The sequence below is a fragment of the Chelonoidis abingdonii genome, chromosome 9, assembly GCF_003597395.2.
Source record: "Chelonoidis abingdonii isolate Lonesome George chromosome 9, CheloAbing_2.0, whole genome shotgun sequence".
NCBI lineage: Eukaryota > Metazoa > Chordata > Testudines > Testudinidae > Chelonoidis > Chelonoidis abingdonii.
This window is the reverse complement of record NC_133777.1, coordinates 47,530,653-47,550,447: the sequence shown is the minus strand read 5'-3', so window position 1 is coordinate 47,550,447 and position 19,795 is coordinate 47,530,653. Positions and strand designations below refer to the sequence as shown.

Genomic DNA, 19,795 nt, shown 5'->3' with positions numbered 1-19,795 from the left:
TATTAACTCATGTCTCCAAAACAGATAAAACACAGGGAGTGGAAGAGGAAGTAAAAGTCTCCCCCAGCCCCCCACCCTCCCCCTCAATTGCTGCCAGTGATTATCCAACTTCTGTGGTCTCCTTAGGGAACACAAAATGGCATTAGACTAGCCACTCCGTGCTTCAGAGAGCACCTAGTAGCAGAGTGCAGTGCTCTGTCTCAGATGCATTGCGCATCCTATCGTATTCAATGGAACCCTGCAACCCAGCAGCTCGGTACAGAACAATCATTTCCTGACATTACTCCCGGCAGTTATGAATTCCTGACATGAGTTTCACCCCTGCCAACAGGCTAGGCCACAAGAATCTGGTGCCAAGAGGTTATGCAATGCACCCTTGCGTTAGCCTCTCGGAAGCTTCCTGGACCCAGAGAGTAGCTGGATCTTTACAGTAGCATATACAGCTAGATACTTTGCAAGCCCACACAAGGAACACTTAATCACAGCTGCAAGTCATCCACTTAGACTGAGGTGAAGGCTTTCAAGAGTGACTAATGATTCTGGGTGCCTTTTTCTTTTTGAGTACCCACACTGAGACCGGATTTTCAGAAAGTGCCCTCAGTCTAAAAGTCAATTCCCCTTTAATGGCGTGCCAAGGTAGGTACCACAAAATGGTGGCACACAAAGTCACTGGTCATTTTGGAAAGCCTGGGGCTTACAGAGCCACAATAACATTTCAGCCAGCTTCTATAAAGAACCTTGTATCTCTCCCAGAAAGCTGCATTTCCTTATTTCTTCACCCACAGTTCCAACTTATCTCTGCATCAACAGAAACTGGTCTCCATTCTCATCCACCTGCATCGGATGTGTTGGCCAAGTGGGAGATTTTGCAATTCAGGAACTGAGAGACTGTAACATAATACATTCCCCCGGAAATGATCATACACCGACTGGTGACCCAACACCACTGGATGAGTCAGATGGAGGGGGAGGCAGGCTGCTTGGAAAGGAGGGTACATCAATTGACCTTAGTCGGCTAGTTAGCAGTGATGGGAAAGGGAATGCAGGAGAGAGACAGGATCAATGTTCTTTTAAGCACATTAGACTTTCAGCTACACAATAAAATGCCCATTACTGGACATGTACAGCTGACCCTTCTCTTGGAGAGCTACTAACATATGGAAAATGTCCCATTGACAGAACAATCTAAGGGGTGGGAAAGGGCTTACTGGAGATTTAGCACCACTTACCAAGATAGTGCTTGACACAGTCATGCCAGTGGAGATTCAGAAGGTCTGGGTAGATGTCAGGCAGCTGTTTCAGGGCGAGCAGCTTCAGCATCCTGGAAGTACAGCACTTAAGCTCTAAGTCCCTCAAAAGCTTCTCCTCAGACAGGGTGGTGGGGCGCAGCTCCACCTTGTGCTCCTGCAGCACGTGGTCCACAGATGCTCCAGAAAGCTTGGGGAACAGTTTCTCCTTCACCACATGAATGGGAATGAAGATGGCACCCGCTCGAACCACATGTGGGAAGGGACACTTGCGAGTGAACATGAAGGTCTCCAACTGAGACAGCAGCTTGCTGAGGAGCATGCTGATATCCTGGAAACCCAGCCATATCTCCTTGCCTTTGGAGGCTTTCTGAGCTTCCAGGATCCGGGAACCATTCTTGGGTTTAAGGGGAGATTTTGAGCTCTCTTTCTGCTCTCCATCCAGCTCCACCCTCCTCAGCCACTGCTTGAGGAGCTCCGGAGATGTTCCTGACACAAAATATGAAATCCTGTTGCAGAGAGATACGTGTAATGCAGTGAAATATTGGCTGGATGAAGTCTGCTGGGCAGGGGGTTCACAGTTGCTGGGCAGCGAGACGTTGGCCTCACCCAATGCCGGGGAGGCCTCTGGGGCACTGGGGGACAGAGACTTTGAAATGTCGGGAAGTTTCAGATAAAGGCACGTCATGTGCAAGGGTTGGATGTTGGCCTGGGGGGCTGCTGGGGGGCCCTGCATCGCTGCTGGGGGGCTGTTGGCCTGGACGGGTGCTGGAGGGCGGCCCTGTGTCACTGCCAGGGGGCTGCTGGCCTGGACGAGTGCTGGGAAACTGTTGGCCTGGGTGGCTGCAAGGGGACCCTGCGTAACTGTCAGGGGGCTGTTAGCCTGGGAGGTCTCCAGGGGGCCCTGCGTCACTGCTGGGGGGATGTTGGTCTGGGCGGCTGCCGGAGGACCCTGTGCAGGTGCCAGGGGACAATTGGCCTGGGCGGCTGCCGGAGGACCCTGCGCGGGTGCCAGGGGACAATTGGCCTGGGCGGCTGCCGGAGGACCCTGCGCGGGTGCCGGGGGGCTGTTGGCCTGGGTGGCTGCCGGGGGGCTTTTGGCCTGTATTGGGGGCACTGCTCGCATTGGGATAGATTTAGAGATTTTGTATTTTTTGAACATGAAGGCTGTCGAGCTCTGGAAGTTGCTCTTGTCCCCGGAGCTATTTTCCACTGACAAAGGCAAGGCCTGGGTCTTGGAACTCTCGAACACCCTCTGCTTTTTGAGTGGTCCCTCTTTCGCCTCCTCCTCACCACATTCTCCTTTAGGAGTCACCTCGGTCTGTCCAGCTGGGCTCAGAGGATCATTGGCCTTCACTAGCTCTTTTTTCAAGCTGAGGTCTAGCACTACATCATCTTGCGCAAGTTCCCTGTTCCCAGTGGCAGCTGGAGCGCTGCTGCTGCTCTGTGGCTCACTTCTTGCTGGCAGGCTGCGTGGCAGAATCTTTGGCTTATAGATCTCACAAGTACTGCTGTTACAGCTTCCATCCTGCTGTATCGCACTGAGGTTTTCACCCATCCCCATCTCTGCTTTTAGGGCCTGGGTTGCTTCTTTCCCAAGAGGCTTTTCTAATGAATCCTTGGCAGAAGGTGGCTCTGAGACAGCCTTACAGTCTCCACTTGCCAGGCTGTTTCGGAAGGGGGATTCTTCCTCTTGGTGATCTTTTGAGAAGGGAATCTCTGCCGATCCTTTGGACCCTTCTATGTAGTTCCGGTAAGGTGCCAGGCTAAAGACATTGTTGATAACTGGCATAGGTGGGGAGGAGGGAGGAGAACCTGCATCTCTCAGACTTTTCGGTCCCTCCTCAGAAGAAATTATCTGGGGTGAGGAAACAAGCCTGCCTTTGACCTTGGGGGCTTCTCCTTTTTTGTGGTGGTGGTGGTGGTATGGAACTGGACTATCAGTAATGACAATGGGAGCTCCTAATTGAGCTTCATGAATCCCTGTGTTTCTGTGCATAGGCTCTTTCATGGATAAGCTGGACCTTCTCTCCGAGTGGGATTGTTCCTTTCCATGCAGGCTGGGTTGTTCTGTCTGACACAGGCCTGACCCATAGCCTGGCTCTCCTTTAGGTAGTGCTTCAGTGAGCCTTTTGGAGCTGTTGGGTAGCCTATCTAGAGCACCAATCAGTTGGAAAGCACCGTGCTGGTTAGCAACCTCTTTGCTTCTGGGATTCTCCCTCATCGACTGAGTCCCATGAGAAGTAGCTACTCTGCTATCAACATGCCCATCATGACCCGCATCCGTATTGGCTAAGGAGGCATTGTACAAAGCCATGTCAGAAGGTGCAAAAACAAAACTGGGGTTCTGCTGCAGATAGTCCACTTTGCAGCTGGAATTCTGCTGCAGCTCTGGTTCACTAGAAGAAACTCCAGGCTTCAAAGCTGGAGAGGCCACTGGAATTAGACCAGCTGGGCTATACACATAGCTCTCCAGAGGGCTAGCATAATAGCTTCTCGGGGAATGATGCCTCAGGTAAGTGCTAGAAAAGGGCCGAGGTTCCCCACTTCCTGGAAAGTTAGTTCCTTTGTAGCCACCTGCAGTTGGCAAGGTCGACAGAGTGCCATTCTGTTCCTCAGCATGAGGTGCCTCCTGATAAAGAAACGTTTGCTTGTGTGAGGTCAGTGGGTAGTGAGACACTGAGTAGCAAGCTGGAGAGCTATCCCGATAGGCTGCTGTTTGGGAACGGGCCAGTGGGCTGGCAGCGGCAGGCTGTAGCTTGGACCATGTATGCCGGGATAAGCTGCTGCCATGTACATCTTTGACCCTTTTCTGGTTGTTGTACATGGCTGGGTAGTTTGCTTCAAGAAAGGAGGTGCTTTGATGTACTCTGTAGTTCTCAAACGCTGCATGGTAAGGTGGAAAGCCTACAGAGGCTGCTACCATCTCTTTAGTGGGAATCCCCGTGCCTTGGTGTAACTGCAGGAAGCTGGGATCAGGATGATGGGCTCTCTTGGGTAAAGCAGTCCCACAAGACTGGTCTTTTGCATGGACATAGTACCCTGAGGGTACTGGGGTTGGTACAGTCCATTCCACTTCCGACGGCCTCTTCTGCATACTCTCCATCTGAGTTTGTAAGGACATAGAAGCCCTGGGGTCCACATAGCAAACAGGGCTTCTATAAACTGGCTTGGGCACTGCCAAGGTGGCATACCCTGTAGGTGCTTGAGCAACTGTTTTGTTTAGAAGCCCAGGTTTTTGCACTGGGAAAGCATGGCCCTGTGCCTGCTGCATATGATTTGCCCACTTCTCCTGAACAACCAAGTGGTCTCGGACCATGCTGTCCTTCCCTTTGTCAGCACCAGAGCTCTGGAGTCTTACTGCCAGGCTCTCAGCTTCTCGTCCATACAGCAGGCAGTTCATCAGCACACCATCTGTCCTCATGTGCTGGCTGGCAGCATTACCTGGATACTGCATGTAAGATGCGGCTGGACTCCAGTGGGTCAGAGACTCGATCCCATCGGGGCTTTGCAGCGGATAAGCAAAGTAGGTTCCCTTGTAGCTGAAATGGTTTTCAGAGCCATGACTAGGCAAGGGGCTTGATTTACACAAGCCCGTGGGGAGGACACAATTTGGTTCTGTCTCCAGCCGAGGTAACTTGTTGTAGGCCACAGAGTCCAAGTCCTCTAAGTGTCGTTTCCCAGCCATTATAAGTCACTCTCCACCTCGTGTCCTGGCTGCACAATAGGGGATTCACTCTGACTTGCCTGAAAGAGAAGAAAAAGGAAAACAGTGATTTAAGCAAAAGGGGCCAAAACCAAATCACACAGAAACTTGCCATGCAAAATGTCCTGCCATGTGATTTTTCACTGATGACAACTGGGGAGAACCAGGGGTGTAAAATGAAGACAGCAGGCTAGTTTCATAACACACACAATGCATCTGCCAGCATTGTGGCACAATACCAAGCAAAGATGCATTGAAGGGGTCTTCCCAAATGGAGACGGTTGAGCATGAAATTGGGGGCAGTAAGACTTGTGCTGCTTGTGGCATTATTTTGGTGATAATTAAACTGAACTCCTTTGTGTGTATAACTATCGGTACTGCGAGGGCAATGCAGCATAATACCAGGATTTCAAATTCAATGGATGTTGCTTTTGATTGGTCAGTTTTTGCTCATTGGCTGGAGGAATTGCTATACCTCATTCTACATTTTTTGGTAGGCAATAGCTTTGTTATTAAGTCACATACAACGCTCAAAATTTTTATGGCAGTCCAATGCAAATGATACACAATAAATCAAAAGTCTTCACAAGTAGGTTTGAGCATTGGCCTGCTAAACCCAGGGCTGTGAATTCAATCCCTGAGGGGGCCATTTAGGGAACTGGGGTTTAAAAAAAAAAAAACAGAAAAAAAACAAAAAGTTGGGGTTGGTCTGTTTCGAGCGGGGTGGACGATGACCTCCTGAGGTCCCTTCCAACCCTGATATTCCATGATTCTAAGTAGTAACTTTATAGAATCTTTATCTGGAAAGATGATTTTGCTGTCAGTATGGAAGCCACAGATCTTGTAATATAGGCCTTGGCTAAATGCCAGTCAAATTTTTCATGCCTACACCCTATTGCCAATCCCAATCATTCAAAAATCATGGTCTAGACAGGCCCCACAAAATACTGAGATTTGTAGAAAATACATTTTAAGTTTGCCTTCTACTTTGCAAACCTTTAAAGGTCACTTTTCATGCTTTTCTCTGCAACTATGAGGACTATAGACTGTTTAAATGAAAGCTGAGATTTTCATGTAATCCCATGATTCCAAAAACTGGGGTTTTATGAGCAAACACCAAATATGTAAAACCTTGGATAAACTTGTGAGGCTTGGCAGTGTTAGGGGTTTTAACATCCACTATAGTTCTTTTATATGTTAACTACAATCCTTTTTATGTTGTACTTTTGTATAATTTAGTCTCTGTACCTATTCAACTGAAGAGTTCTCTGTACTTAACTTGAACCTCATTGACAAAATGAAGGAAAGGCATACTCATAAGGAAATGTGTATGGATCTTTTAACTCCCTTGCTCTAGTCTAGATGTCCAGGAAGGGACCCCTGGCACTAACTAAGGATGCCTCATACTACAGAAGTGTGCTGTAATGAACATAAATTTAAGCATCCATCATCAATTACCTTGCTAAGGCCCTACTTGAATTGTGGGATGATTGTCAAATAATTGCAGCTGAGTTGCAGACCAGACATGCGGGGGGAGGGGGAGCAATGGAAGGGAATTACAGAAAAATAATAATGGACCTTTATTAATTGCAGTGATTTGGAAAAGCCAGAGTAGACCTATTTGCTTAAGAAAAAATTGCTGGAACAATATAAATCACTCCAGTATTACATTATACCTGGATGATGGTGGTGTGCGGTGGGAAACAGAGGTGTTTGTTTTTGAATAACCTAACATTTTGCTGCAACTGACAGCCTGAGCCCCAGCCACTATCAGCTTGCATAAATTGATTCTACTGTACTGGGGGAGGGAAGGGGGATTTGCAAACCTCAAAGTGTATGCAAAATTGTAGACTGTGCAAAGTAAGCTAATTAAAACCAAAATTGTGGTGGAAGCCTAATATTGTGGGAGCCACAATATCACAAATTAAGTAGGGCCTTACTTATAATACAATTAAATTCTGTGATTGATAAGATGTATTTGTTATTGCAGATGTTTTCTGTGATTTATGAAAACACGACCCATTGAAAGATGTTTTTAACTCATTAAAAATTGCTTGTTACCACAGCTGTTAATAATAAAAACTGGATTAGAAAGTCCTTTCGCTTATCAATCATATAAACTGAGATACCATACAAAAAAAATCCGTCAAGTACTGAGGTAAATTGAGATACTGAAGAGAGAAGAAACACTAGGATACGTTCTGGGAAAGTAGCTTTTCCCTCCTCAAAGGAATTTTCTTTGTCCTAAACCAATATATAAAGAATGAATTTGGGAATGTTAGTTGAAAGCAAAGTGAGCTACAAACTTCTCCGCTTTCACATTGGTAATGTATGTTTTTCCATCTGTAGTCTGCATAGTGTGTATTCAGTACCGATCAATTGTATTAAATAAAACTTGACCCGAGTTAAGGTATTTGCTATCACTCCTTATCAATCCAAACACGCAATAGCAGTGTGCGATGGTTCAGCCATGATTCAATCTAACGTTTGGGGGGAGGGGGAAGGAGTGTAAACAGTTGAGCCATTTCTTTAAATGATTTAAAATGTTTTCTCAGAAGTATTTCTAGGCCAATCTTTTAATCCTCCAAACATTTTGGGGAATTAATATTATGCAACTGTATTGTGTTTGTATATTTGCATATATTACTCTTGGAATTCAATTAAGTGTAGCACAGGTAATTGGGTTAATTAACTTTAACGTTTACCATACTCATTTTAAACCAAATGTTATAAACCAGATATTCTTTAATATGACCAGTCTCGATTTCTTATTTTGAGCTAGTGCCTGAGATGCTGACAATGTTATTGCGCTATCACGGTTTACTGGCTGAGAACAAACCGAGACCCTACACTCAGTTAAGGCTGTGTCTACAGTAGACAATTTTGTCGGCAAAAGGCAGCTCTTGTCAACAAAACAGCGGAGGTGTGCACACTACAATGCTCCTCCTGCCAACAAAAATGTTCCTGTTTTGCCACCAAAATAAAACCACCTTGACAAGAGGCATAGAGCTGTTTGCGTCAGTGTAGACCAGTGCCTCAAACTTTTGCACTGGTGACCCCTTTCACACAGCAAGCCTCTGAGTCGACCCCCCTTATACATTAAAAACACTTTTTTATATAATTTAACACCATTATAAAAGGTAGAGGCAAAGGGAGCTTTGGGATGGAGGTTGACAGCTCACGACTCCCCATGTAATCACCTCTTGACCCCCTGAGGGATCCCAACCCACAGTTTGAGAACCCGTGATATAGATGCTGTGTTCTTTATGTCACCATAACTGGCCTCCAGGTATCCCACAATGCCCATCGTGACTGCTCTGCTTACCGTTTTGAACTCCATTGCCTTGAATCCATCTACACAAGCATGTGCTCCTCCCCTTTCAAAGCCCCAGGAAGTTTTGAAACGGTTCCACATGGAGAGCTTACATAGCTGCTGCCCAGCTGGGCATACCAGAAGCACACATACTTCTGCTTGGACTACAGGGGAGGAGACAGATCTCCCACAGCCTCCTCTCGCCACAGACCCGGGATAACTCAGAGGGAATCAAATTAAACACAGAATCCTGCTCCCTCTGGCCCTAGGACCACAGCGGCAGGCAGGCAGGGCAGGCTGCTGCTGGGAAGGGTGGGAAGAGACTCCTGCTGTGCAGAGCCAGAGAGTGAGGCAGAGGTGATGTTGGGGTGTCCCCATCCACCCACTCGTGTACCGGTCTCAGCTGAGATGGGGGGCTGGAGGACACCAGCTGTCTGTGCACCACCTTCTGCCTCAGATTGGTTGCTTCTGGTGACTGTCTGAACTTGAAGAGACAGCATCCACACACACACACACACTCTCCTCCCAACACACACTGTCTGTCACTCACTCTGCCCTCATTTTCCTCCCCCCCCCTCGCATATATCTATGGACTTCTTGTGTTAGTGTTCAGCAATGTCAGTTCATGCGCCTTTCATATGGCTCAATGTATTCACTTGTTACAATGGGTTATCATTCCAGCAGAGGGAGCTATAGGACCATCATAGCAAAGGCTGCAGGACATCTGGAAATGCCACTTAATGTCAAGACCATACTGATGAATTTCTTTCCTTTTATTATCTGGGGCTGAGTTTTTTTCTTGGCAAGATCTAGTGCTCACAGAACGTGACTGGGAGGGAAACATGGAGGAAATAGAAAGTAGGGATGAAATAAAAGGTCTTGTCTACACAGGAGAAATTGACCAGCATAGCTATTCTGGCATAGTTCCCCCCTCTGGACATGATATTCCAGAACTAAAAAAAAAACTGATTTTATTCCAAATAATCTGCTTTATGAGTGGAGCACCTATTCCAAAATAAACTCACTTTTACTTCAGACTAGAGTATCCACACAGGGAGCTATCGCACATGATCACTATTCCTCCCCGCCCCCCCACACCCATCCTGGAGCAGGACACAAATCCACAGGATTTAAAAGCTAAAAGAGTGGGGGGGGGGGGGGGNGGGGGGGGGGGGGGGAGGGGAAGAGATGGAAGAGGAAGAAAGAGGGTGAGAAAATCTCTCTCTCATAGCAAAGGCAGCAGGAACTGCCACAGCATGAGCATGGGCTTTATGGTTCGGTTTCTTCCTTTCACTAGGAAGCTGTGTGCAGCACTCGCTTCCTCAGGAGAATAATAGGCGATTGTTAGTCTGAGGCCAGACCCGCAAGTCTGTATCAGATTATGAACTCCCTTTGTGTGCTCCATGCCCCAGGCAGCCAATTGTACTGAGTTCCAGAATGCCGCACTGCCCAGGAAAGATGCTTGACACCTCATGAAGGGCTATCACTGAGAAGCCATCACAGAGCTATTTGGAGCCACTGACTTTGATTGGCTGAATGGCTGGCCCACCGCCAAGGGAACAATGGATTTTCTGCACAGGGGCCCACAGGTGGAGAGACAGTGGAGAAAAAGGCAGCTAGAGTTTTCCATCTGAGCATGTGGCAAAGGGATAGAGACTTTATTTGGGAGCAAGTCTCTGCTCTGAGCACAGGGAGCCACATGGGAGCAGGACAGGCAGGAGAGACTCTCTAGGGTTGCCAGGTATCTGGTTTTCGACTGGAAAGTCTGGTCAAAAAGGGGACCTGTCAGATGTACTGACCGGACACCAAGGGTCCAGTTACTACAGGTGAGGGGAGGCACCAGGTCATCAACCCGTACCAGACTCTGCTCAGCCAGGACTGCCTCCTACCTGCATCTCATGGCCAGGCAGACAGCAGGCTCCACATCAGGCTGCAGCTCCTGTCCCAGCCCTGGAACAGAGGAAGCCCAGCTAGGAGGATGAGGGAGAGTAATGAGCCTTGAGCGAGGGGGAAAGAGGTGGAGCAGGGGTGAGGCCTGTTTTCAGCAAGTAGAAAGTTGGCAACCTTAGACTCTGCCCAGCCTGAGACACTGACAAACCTGAGAGTCACAGAAGGGGAGAGATCAGACATGAGGAGGGGGCAGCACAGGAGCTTTGTTCTTTTCAGAGATCTGTAGCTTTCGAGTGCTTTTACAGGCAAGAAGATTGTGGCTAAGAAATTCCATTGCTACACCTACGTTCCCTGCCACGTTATCTCTGAAGGGTCGGACGAGAAGCCCAGAGAGCCCACAGCCTAGCTGAAACTCTGTGGGACACTTAGGAGGTCTCAGACACTGGTTTTAGAGTCGCCCACCCTACCTCCTAAGGAGGCAGACAGGGGGGTTGAACCCAGGAGTGCCCATTATAGGCCCAGAGCTACAAACAGTAACAGGACTCTGCTCAGACCCACCTGGCTTAGAAGCACTTGAGATCCAGCGATTGGGCCCACTCACAGTTGACTGGTGACCATCTAGAGAAGTACCAGGCCAGCCTGCAACACCCAGATTACAGTCACCTCAGTCCTCCCAGAGAGGCCAGGCTGGCATTTACATGGCACTGCAGCAAGAAGACTCATGCACTTGCCCTTATGTGGTTCCCGAGTATAGTAACATGGAGTGACTCTGACAGCAGAGTCACGTGGGTGTCTCCTCACCCTTCCTGTTTCTGACAGGTTTGTTTACCTCACCTTTCCCCTCTGTTACAGAGGTGCTCTCACAGGAAGCCGGTACTTGGGAATTGGGTGAGAATGTGATCAGGAGGCTCCTTGGCAATTTACCTTTAACCTCCTTTAATAAAAAAAGAAAAAAAAGAAAAAAAAAGAAAAAAACAAAAACAAAAAACCCACCACCTTAATGATGCTGGCTGTTTACAGTGCTAAAGTCCTCAACGAAAGAATACTCGAGTGCCAGATGACCTGTGATACCTTCCACACCCCCACTCCCGGAAGTCTTCTACTGCCCCTGAGAGAGGAGACGCTGATAAAGTCAGATGTCAGTTAGATAACATGTTGCCGCTGCAAGGTCTTTACAAACACCAATTCAGCTTCACAACACCCTTGTTATCAGACCTTGTGTGCCGATGGAGAAACTGAGTCATTGAGAAATAGGAAGTGAGTGGCCTAAAGTCACAATGCAGTTACTAGGCAGAGCTTGGATTAGAACCAAGTGATGCCTCCTAACCACTAGACACCACTGCTTCATGGATTAGCAAGATGAACAAGAAGCAGGTCTGACAGGAGGCAGCAGCTTTTCTGACTTTGCGAGTATTGGATACTATCTTGTTGCCCAAGTGTGGTTAAGAGATTCAAATTTCAAAATGCAGACCCCTGATTTGAATGTACTCAGTTGGAGTATCTGAGTTCTGGAGGAGGAGTTTGTGTTGAAATCCATCTATAGTGACCACTCAGGAGCAAATTCTGTAGCTGAGGTTGTATCCTTCCTTCCTGTTTTCACAAGGTCATGATGCATCATCTGGAAAATTGAGGTGAAGAACAGAGAGTGCGGATCCTAAGATTTTGAGGTGTTCCTGTGGGTTTTTCTTACAACTCTGTTTTCTGGAAATTCCAAACTTTTTAAATTAAAAATATGCAACCAAGCAGTAAACACAATTCAACTGTGTAACGAGTGCAAGACCATCACGCCATCTCCAAACCACACAGAAGCCAATTTCTTGGCACGATTAGATCCTGACAACACTTTTGTAATTTTAGCAGGCAGGGCCCAACTCACACATGTAATCCTCACAATGAAGACAGACTGGCTGCTGTGATTAACCCAGCCTTGCAGAAAGCTATAACAGAAGGGAAAACATACCCTTTTCCACCTCCCGTTCTCCTTGATGGACGTATTAATGTCAAAACCTAAGCTAGTCTAATGCTAAATACTATTTTTGAAGTGATCAGACTAAGCACAACAAATTTCTTTAACCAAAAAAACCAAACTCCAACCCCACAATAAATTAAGTGCAAAATACAACATTACTGCAACAGTAAGTTTATTAATTTAAATGCACAAAGGACTTCTCCCTCTCCCCAATTCCTAATGAGTTTGTGTTCCAGCATATAGGGTTTTTTTGGTAGACTGAATCACAGTATTTCCATTTGATTATATTTAGTTTACGGCTGCTGCAAACTTGGTAGTTGTTAACAGGCACTGAACTACCAGTGTCTAACTCATTACAAGGAGACACTTTGAAATAATATTCTTAAAGCTTGAACTGAGAGATGTTTCTCCCTCCCCACCCTCCCGAGGAGGGTTAAGAGGACTAGAGGGAAAAGGCTAGGTTTTCTAGTCCCATCATTCCTGCCATCCCATGCCACTCTGTGTATTGACACTCTGGGCCAGATTCATTAATAGTACTGTGGGTAAATATTTTTCATTTAAGAACAAATCCCGTATAAACAGCCCATTTGATATTTAATCTTTGCTTGAACTTTGTAATCTATTGCTAAGGCTATTTGTCAATTTCCATTATTAATAAAGCACTCCAGGATGAAAAACTGAGTAAGTCCTAGGTGTTGCTAAAAGCACTTTGCGTGCACAATAAGTAATATATGAACACACTGTTATTCAAGGTGGAGGGCGGGGGAGAAACCTCTTTTCTTTTCCTTGTATATAGTTCAGCTGCCTCCACTGGAACTATAGCGTTAGGCCCAGATCCTGCCTTACACATACAAGTAGTGGATGGAACTACTTAAAGGAGAAAGGTTTATAAACTTGTGGTCTTAAGAGTTACATGACTGATAAGCACCTGGCACAGATAAAGCTACAAAAACAAAAGCTATTGTCTCATCGTACCATCCTTTGCGTGTAGGAAGCGGAGGCAAGGGAAATGCCTGAATGAATTTCAAACACGTGCAGAGTCCTTTGTGAGTGATTTTGAAACCTCTCACAAATAATGACTGGGGGAAAAAGGTGGGTGGATTAAATAGATTTATTCTTGTTTTCAGATAGGTTTTTCCCAGAAGCTGGGGTGGGGTGGGGAAATGAGATGAAAAGAAATGCTCTCTTTTTTAAAGTGGGGAAATGTGAACAAAATCATATTACAAGAACTGATTGGTCACAATCTGCTTTATCTAGCACATTTCTGAGATTTTTAAAGGGCATGGGTGAGGATCCCACCTCACCGCGTTCTCCCAAAATGAGAGGAATTCAATGAAACCATCTAGCACGTCTATCAGGGCTTCCATCCCCAGCCACAGAGCCTGCTCAGGAGGTTTCATAAATTTGTTTTTGTTTTGACAGCTCAGAACAAGTACAACTGTGTCTATCATTTCAGCCCTCAGGGGCCAAGCCGTCACGTGGCCGCCACACCACACAGTACAGCTGCCCTGCCTTTCCTCCACATGATTAGATGCCCAACAACTCAGGAACAATATAGCAACAACAAGAAGTGTAAGTCTCTCAGTTCAGCCACTCTCCTCCTACCCCCATGTGGTATGAGGAGGTAATCATCAACTCTCAGCCAATCCAAAAGAGACAGGTAGCAACAAGCCAAGAGATCTCTAGCCACATTTTTAAACTCCCATCCATGCGCCAGTTGTCTAGATCTAAGGGTAGGAGTCCTATAGTCATATCATACTTATGCTCCTCTAGCAGCCCCATGAAGCAGCTGCTCTCACTCTATAGCGTACAGCTCCCATGAGGGTATCAGTAGCTGGCCAGGGGATTAGGTGAATCATAATTACATTCTCATTACTCATCTCTCACCATCCATTAAAAGAGATTTATTCAGTCCCTCCCAGCCAGGTCCTCCTCAGTTCTAGATTCCTTATAAGCAGCTTTGCCATCTACTGCAGAGCCTCCTTTGAAGCTCCATCCGTGATGCTGGGTCCCATGAAGCACATGGGAAAAGACACAAGAGATTCTCGGGCAGGGACAAGGCATGGATGGCAAGACAGAGGAAGGGGTGCCAAAGCTGCTTTTAATGCATGCAAATAGCACTGGACTGACAGCTGAGAGAACTCTCTACAGCCCACATCGGTGACTAGATGATAAGAGCTTTAGCCAATACCACAGGCCAGATTTGAACTGGCAGTCTAAAGAGGTGGGAGGTATTTGATCCTATTGCCAGGTCCTGGATCCATTTATAACCTGCAAATACACATTTTATAAGACAGTGGGCACTGTTTTGGATAACACTGGTGGCAGCTATCATGTGAAAACAAAACTGACACCATATGAAACAAGCAGCCTGCAAAGGCAGAGTCAGATTTTTCAGTCTTAAAGTGTTTTAAAATGTTGCCCACAAGCTACTGAAATTCTATCTACAATTATGAGAGTTTCTGCCCAGTTGCAATGCTGGTTTCATGATCTCAGAGACCCTGGGCTCCAACAAAGGAGATTGGCTTCCAGTAACCTCTCCAGCAGCCTTTGACTTAGGGTTCAAGCCAGCACTGAGGTCAGTGGCAGGATCAAGTATGGAAGCTATCAAGGTTCAAGCCCTTACTCACATAGCACAGCTTATTCTCCTGAAGAAGCCCCTCACTATTGGATCTTTCAAATGGTGAGGGAGAGTAAAGCCAAGTTTTCCCTTTACACAACTTCTTAAACATCAATTCAAAACAAGTGAATTTTCTCACTCACTCCCACCCCTACCTGCAGGTGTGCATCATTTTTATTGTAAATAGGAGAATTATTTCTAAGAGCACTTGAAGAGTACCATAAGCGGGGAAGAATGCTCTATGCCTGGGTATAGAGCTGGTCCAATAAGGCAAGAGAACAATCAAGCGTACTCTGTATCCAAAAAGAGATAGTACTATCTGAATGCTTGTAGCAAATAAGCTATAAAGATGGGGATTTGTCTGCAGGTGCTGTCCTATGCACAGATCTGGTTCAAACATACCAGTTTAATTTAAGATATAACAAGCCGAGACGTACACATTTTAGAGCTGGTGGCCGCTTACAGGCTGACACAAACACAAATCACTAAATATTTTAAGTCTAACTATACTTGCTCTAACGATCCACTAAAGAATTAAGAAAAGCTGTAGCTGAAACATAACCAAAAGTTCATGCATGTGTGCATGTACTATTGTCAAATGCTGTTTATTCAATACACACATTCACACAAATAGTATTTTCTAGGTTCTGCCCACTGAGCCCCTTTGTTGATGCAAGTACTATAATTACCATAAAAATAAACCTTATAGTACTTACTTAGATCTGTTCATCAGTGCCTGTTGATTTAAATGAGAGTTGAATACAATCGCTGAAAACAGCATTTGGCCCAGCATACACATTGTACATAAACCACAGGAACCTAAACTCTCCACAAACAGGTAAGAAGCTGTAACTGAAGCCTGAAGAGCTCATTATTCTCCTAACCATACAACAAGAAACAGATGATCTGTGGGAATTAATAAAAACCCAGTACAGTCAAGGGGGGAGGGGCTTGGGGAAAACTCACTATATTACAAAATATATACAACCCTTGTGTCAGAGGGGCAGATTATAACCAGCCCTTTTTACAAAAGATTATATTGCCAGTTGCTGAAAGTTATTCTCATGGCCACAGGCCAAGCTCCAGTCCAGTCATTTTATCACTGTTAAGGAGTGATAAAATTGAAGGGAAATGAGAAACAATAAATACCACTAGTGAATCGGGTTTAAACAGACTATAGAAGAATCTAGACACTGAAAATTTCAATTTGAGAACTCTTCCTCTCCAGAAGTTATGCTTGTGCACATGCTGGGGCACCTCAGGACAACAGAAAAAAAGGCATTTTTTTTAAACAAAAGATTAGGATTCTTTTTTAAAATGGAGAGTTTTCTTAAAAACAAGTGGTTCCAGACTGTAAGAAAAAGAAGGAACTTGCCAAGAGACATCATAGAATCATTTTGTGAAGCACATTTTTGGCATTAGCCCAAATCCACCAAGTAGACTAAACAACTAGCTAAAAGCCTTGGTAATACCCAAGAAAGGCGGAGGGGGGTGGGGGGGTGGTCAAGGAATTCTCCGTCTCAGATCCCCACCCAGGCCTCTGCACAGTCGATGCTGAGTCTCCTACATAGAGGGAGGAACCACATTTACCTCTTCAGTTTCTATTCCCCCAGCCTCCAGTAATCTGATGCAATAACAGATCTTTCAGTTCCTCTCCGCTCCCTGCCTCACACGACAAACTACGCGGTGCTTTTTAAGGGGGGTGCTGGAGAGACGAAGCAATTTTGCAGAGTGACTTGTTCTGCCCCCAGCCCACTGGGCAGTCGCAGGCTGAAGGTCTGGCAGTGCCCCCTCCTCTGAGCACGGGGACAGCCAGGGATGGCCAAATAAGAGACTGAAATGTCTCTCCTCGCCCCCAGCACGTTGTCCTGACTTAACCGACTGGCTGCTGTGAGTGGGGGGCGGCTGCGCTTACCCGTGGCTGCTGGTGCCGGGACCGGCTGCTCCCCGCAGGTAAACTGGCCCTCCCCAGGCGCATGGTCCAGAGCCAGCGGGGGGCTCCGGCGGAGGAAGGGGCTCTCTGCGCTGGGCAGGGCAGTGAAGCCGGGCGCTCAGTAGCCACGTCTGGGTACCTCTCTTCCCAAAGCCCGCCGTGCGCTCCCAGCCACGCCGCATCCACCTCCGAGCGAGGGAGCGCTGGTCCCAGCCCCACTCCGTCCGCGTGAGAGCGATCGGGGCAGGCAGGCATCCAGGGCTGTAAATTCAGCCCTGACGGGCTTTTCCTCCCGGGCTGCTCCGGATCAAGAGGGGAAGAACAACACTCCACCGCAGGAACGGGTCTGGAGCCGCTGCCGGCCAGAGCTGAGAACCCGCTGCATTGTGAATGTGAAGAGGAAGTTAGTCAGTGGGAGGAAGGGGAAGGGGGTAGGAGGATAAGGGGGGCCCTAGGGAGAGGGTGGGGAAGAGGGAGGAGTTGAAAGGGAAAGAAGTGCTGGCAGGAGCTGAGCCGGGACTCAGTTTGAGGGTAGCCTGCCTGGGCTGAGATTGTGACCCAGCCTGGGCGTGGGATTGAAGAGACTCGCGAAGTGTTTCGCTGACCACATGGAGATTGTGCCACCGCTCACCGTGACGGCCACTGCGCTGAAGTCGCTGGCCAGGCTCAAGCCAAAGCTGCACAGCATGAGTTGATGAGCGAGGCAGAGCCATGGCATGAGCAGCCCATGAGCCTGGCCAACTCCGGTGGAGTGGCACTGAGACGTCCTACCTCCCACTCGAGCCTGGGGCCCTCTGGTGGGGCCTGGGCCCACTGCTCTATCTGGGTGTGTACCCTTCTGCCACTAATTCCTCCCCGCTGGAGAATTGAATCAATGTAGGTATCTGACTGGTTGCAGAGGGGGATGGGGCTGATTTGGTGTCTTTCCCTTCGGAAGAGGATGCTGGTGCTCAACAAGCTGGTCCTGGCCATGCTCAGGCAGCCATTCAGCAGCCAAACCCACCCCATGCACCCTGGCCCATCTCTGGAAGGATTTTTTCTGCACGGAGCTACGCTGAGTCTCTGTAGGTGTCCTGAGCCTCCCCTGTGGGGAAAGCAGCCAGGGCTAGGTCTGCATCCACAGCCAGGTCTACCTTCCACCTTCAGACTCCTCTACAGTGCAGGTAGAGTGTGCAGACACATGCCTTCCTCCACTGCCTCAGAGACCAGCAGCTCTTTTATCTCCACCTGAGACATCTTCCCTGAGATCTTCTTGACTGAGACCTCCTCAGGAGCTAGAATCTAGTGTCAGCACCCAGGTCCGTAGCAACTGCAGAGGGGGAGGATCTCTATGCCAAACCTCTGCTACACACGTAGATGGGGGTTGTGTAAGTGACAGTTACTCTTGATGTGCTGGAGGTTGGTCCTGACTGGCACCTCCAGACTGCGACCTTCTGAACTACGCTCAGAGGGGCTGGGTGGACCCTGCAGCAGTTAGCCAGTGCATAGGGTTCTCCACCCCATGCATCCCATCATGTGACCCAGAAGGCAAGGGCAGACTTGACTCATGCTTCTCTTGCTTTCCTCAAACAAGTATTGCAGGAGGGTGCTTTCCACCCACCCCTCACCCTCTGGAACATGCCATCAGGCCCATGCCCCATAAGGCCCTCAGCACACCATATGAGCTGGCTGCACAATATCCAGCCGTTCTACCTCCAAACCATGCCCAGAAAACATCTGTGCATGCTCATGCTTCACACCATCCATTTCCTTGCCTTCATGTCCTGCCCTGACACCAGGTTCTGCCATATATAGATAGTGAGGAATCCAGCAGACCAGCCTGTATTCCACAGCTCACTGAGGATATTTGTTGGTGGCTCCTCCGCAGGGCTATGAGCATGGGCATGTAACCTGGCACAGTCCACGAAGTCGTCTGACTCCTGTCCTTTTTGTGATAAGAGATAGATCCTGGCGCACATCTGTGTAGAATGCGTTAGGTTACAGCCCTTCTTCTGGCTCCTTCAAAACCTTTTACTGAGATCCTTGCTGCACTTCTCCCCACCTCTCCTGATCTACACCCACCTGATCCATGGCCCCACAAAGTCACGGGAGCACCTCATCAACCTCCTCCTGGTGCTGGCCAAGATGCCATCCATCGTACTCAGAGAAGGAAGCTGGATGGGGGAGTGGTTGGTGAATGTAGGGTTTATTTCCATTCCCTTGTTTGGTCAGGTCTCCAAGAAGTTTCAGTAGGTGGTGTCCATGTACACCTTAAATGCCTTTGAGGAGTAGTGGGTGTTGTCAGGGGGATCTCTGCTTAGTGTCCTCCTCTAGATCACTTTATTTTTTACCTTTGACCTCACCCCCATTAGTCAGGGTGTCTCCCCTCACCCCATTTGTTGTCCCCCAAAATAATTTGTGGTCTAGTTTAAGGGGGTAGGCCTAGAGCTTCAACCCACCAATGACTAGATATTTAGCTAAGGTTTAAAGCACCATTTAACTTCAGCTGGAGATTTGTGGTTGCAGACAGGAGTCAGATGAAGGGCAACACTTGAGCTGTACCTGGAACAAAACACTGCAATGAAGACAAGTTGTAGAACCACTCTGAAGTGAGGAAACCTCCCTTCCATGCTAGTGAGAGCTGGTGGAGTTTGGGGTTGGGCTAGGATTGTTTTTCTTTTGAAGAGTGATCTCACCATAGAGTTAACTAACTTTTATCTCAGGGCACACACAGAAATGGCCCTAGAACATCAGCGGGAAGTGGGCTGAGCAGGGGCATCAGTTTTTGAGAATTTAAACTGTCGCTCAAAAAACCCCTCTGAATGTGAACCATACAGTGTGTCTTCCTGAGTCAGCAGATTGACTCAAATTATAATTCATATATTTCTTAGATCTATTTTCTATTCATCTCAGTCACATGTTGACTCTGGAGCCTACTTCTTGTGTAACTATTTCATGTCATATATTAACAGAAACATTCAGCTATTCCAGGACTGTGTATAAAGTTTGTTGATTTTGGAAAGAGCTCAGTTAGAACAAACACACACTTCCACTCTGTCCAACCCTGCCAAATTGATTTCTGGGCACGGGTTTACACCACAGCAGGAACTAATGCAGTTTATTTCTGATAAGTACAGT

General features: G+C 47.4%; 1 protein-coding gene across 2 annotated transcripts in view; it reads right to left on the bottom strand.

Annotated features, from left to right (window-relative positions):
- C9H15orf39 (chromosome 9 C15orf39 homolog) overlaps positions 1–17,710 on the bottom strand; it is a 30,723-nt gene extending 13,013 nt beyond the window's left edge. For both annotated transcript variants that reach the window (XM_032799784.2, XM_032799781.2), the window contains exons 1-2: positions 16,661–17,710; positions 1,230–4,994 (exon numbers count right to left, since the gene is read on the bottom strand). In XM_032799784.2, coding sequence (XP_032655675.1) covers positions 1,230–4,935 — 3,706 coding nt within the window. In that variant the 5' untranslated portion in view covers positions 4,936–4,994; positions 16,661–17,710. The remainder of the gene's footprint in view (positions 1–1,229; positions 4,995–16,660) is intronic.
- Positions 17,711–19,795: the final 2,085 nt, after the last annotated feature.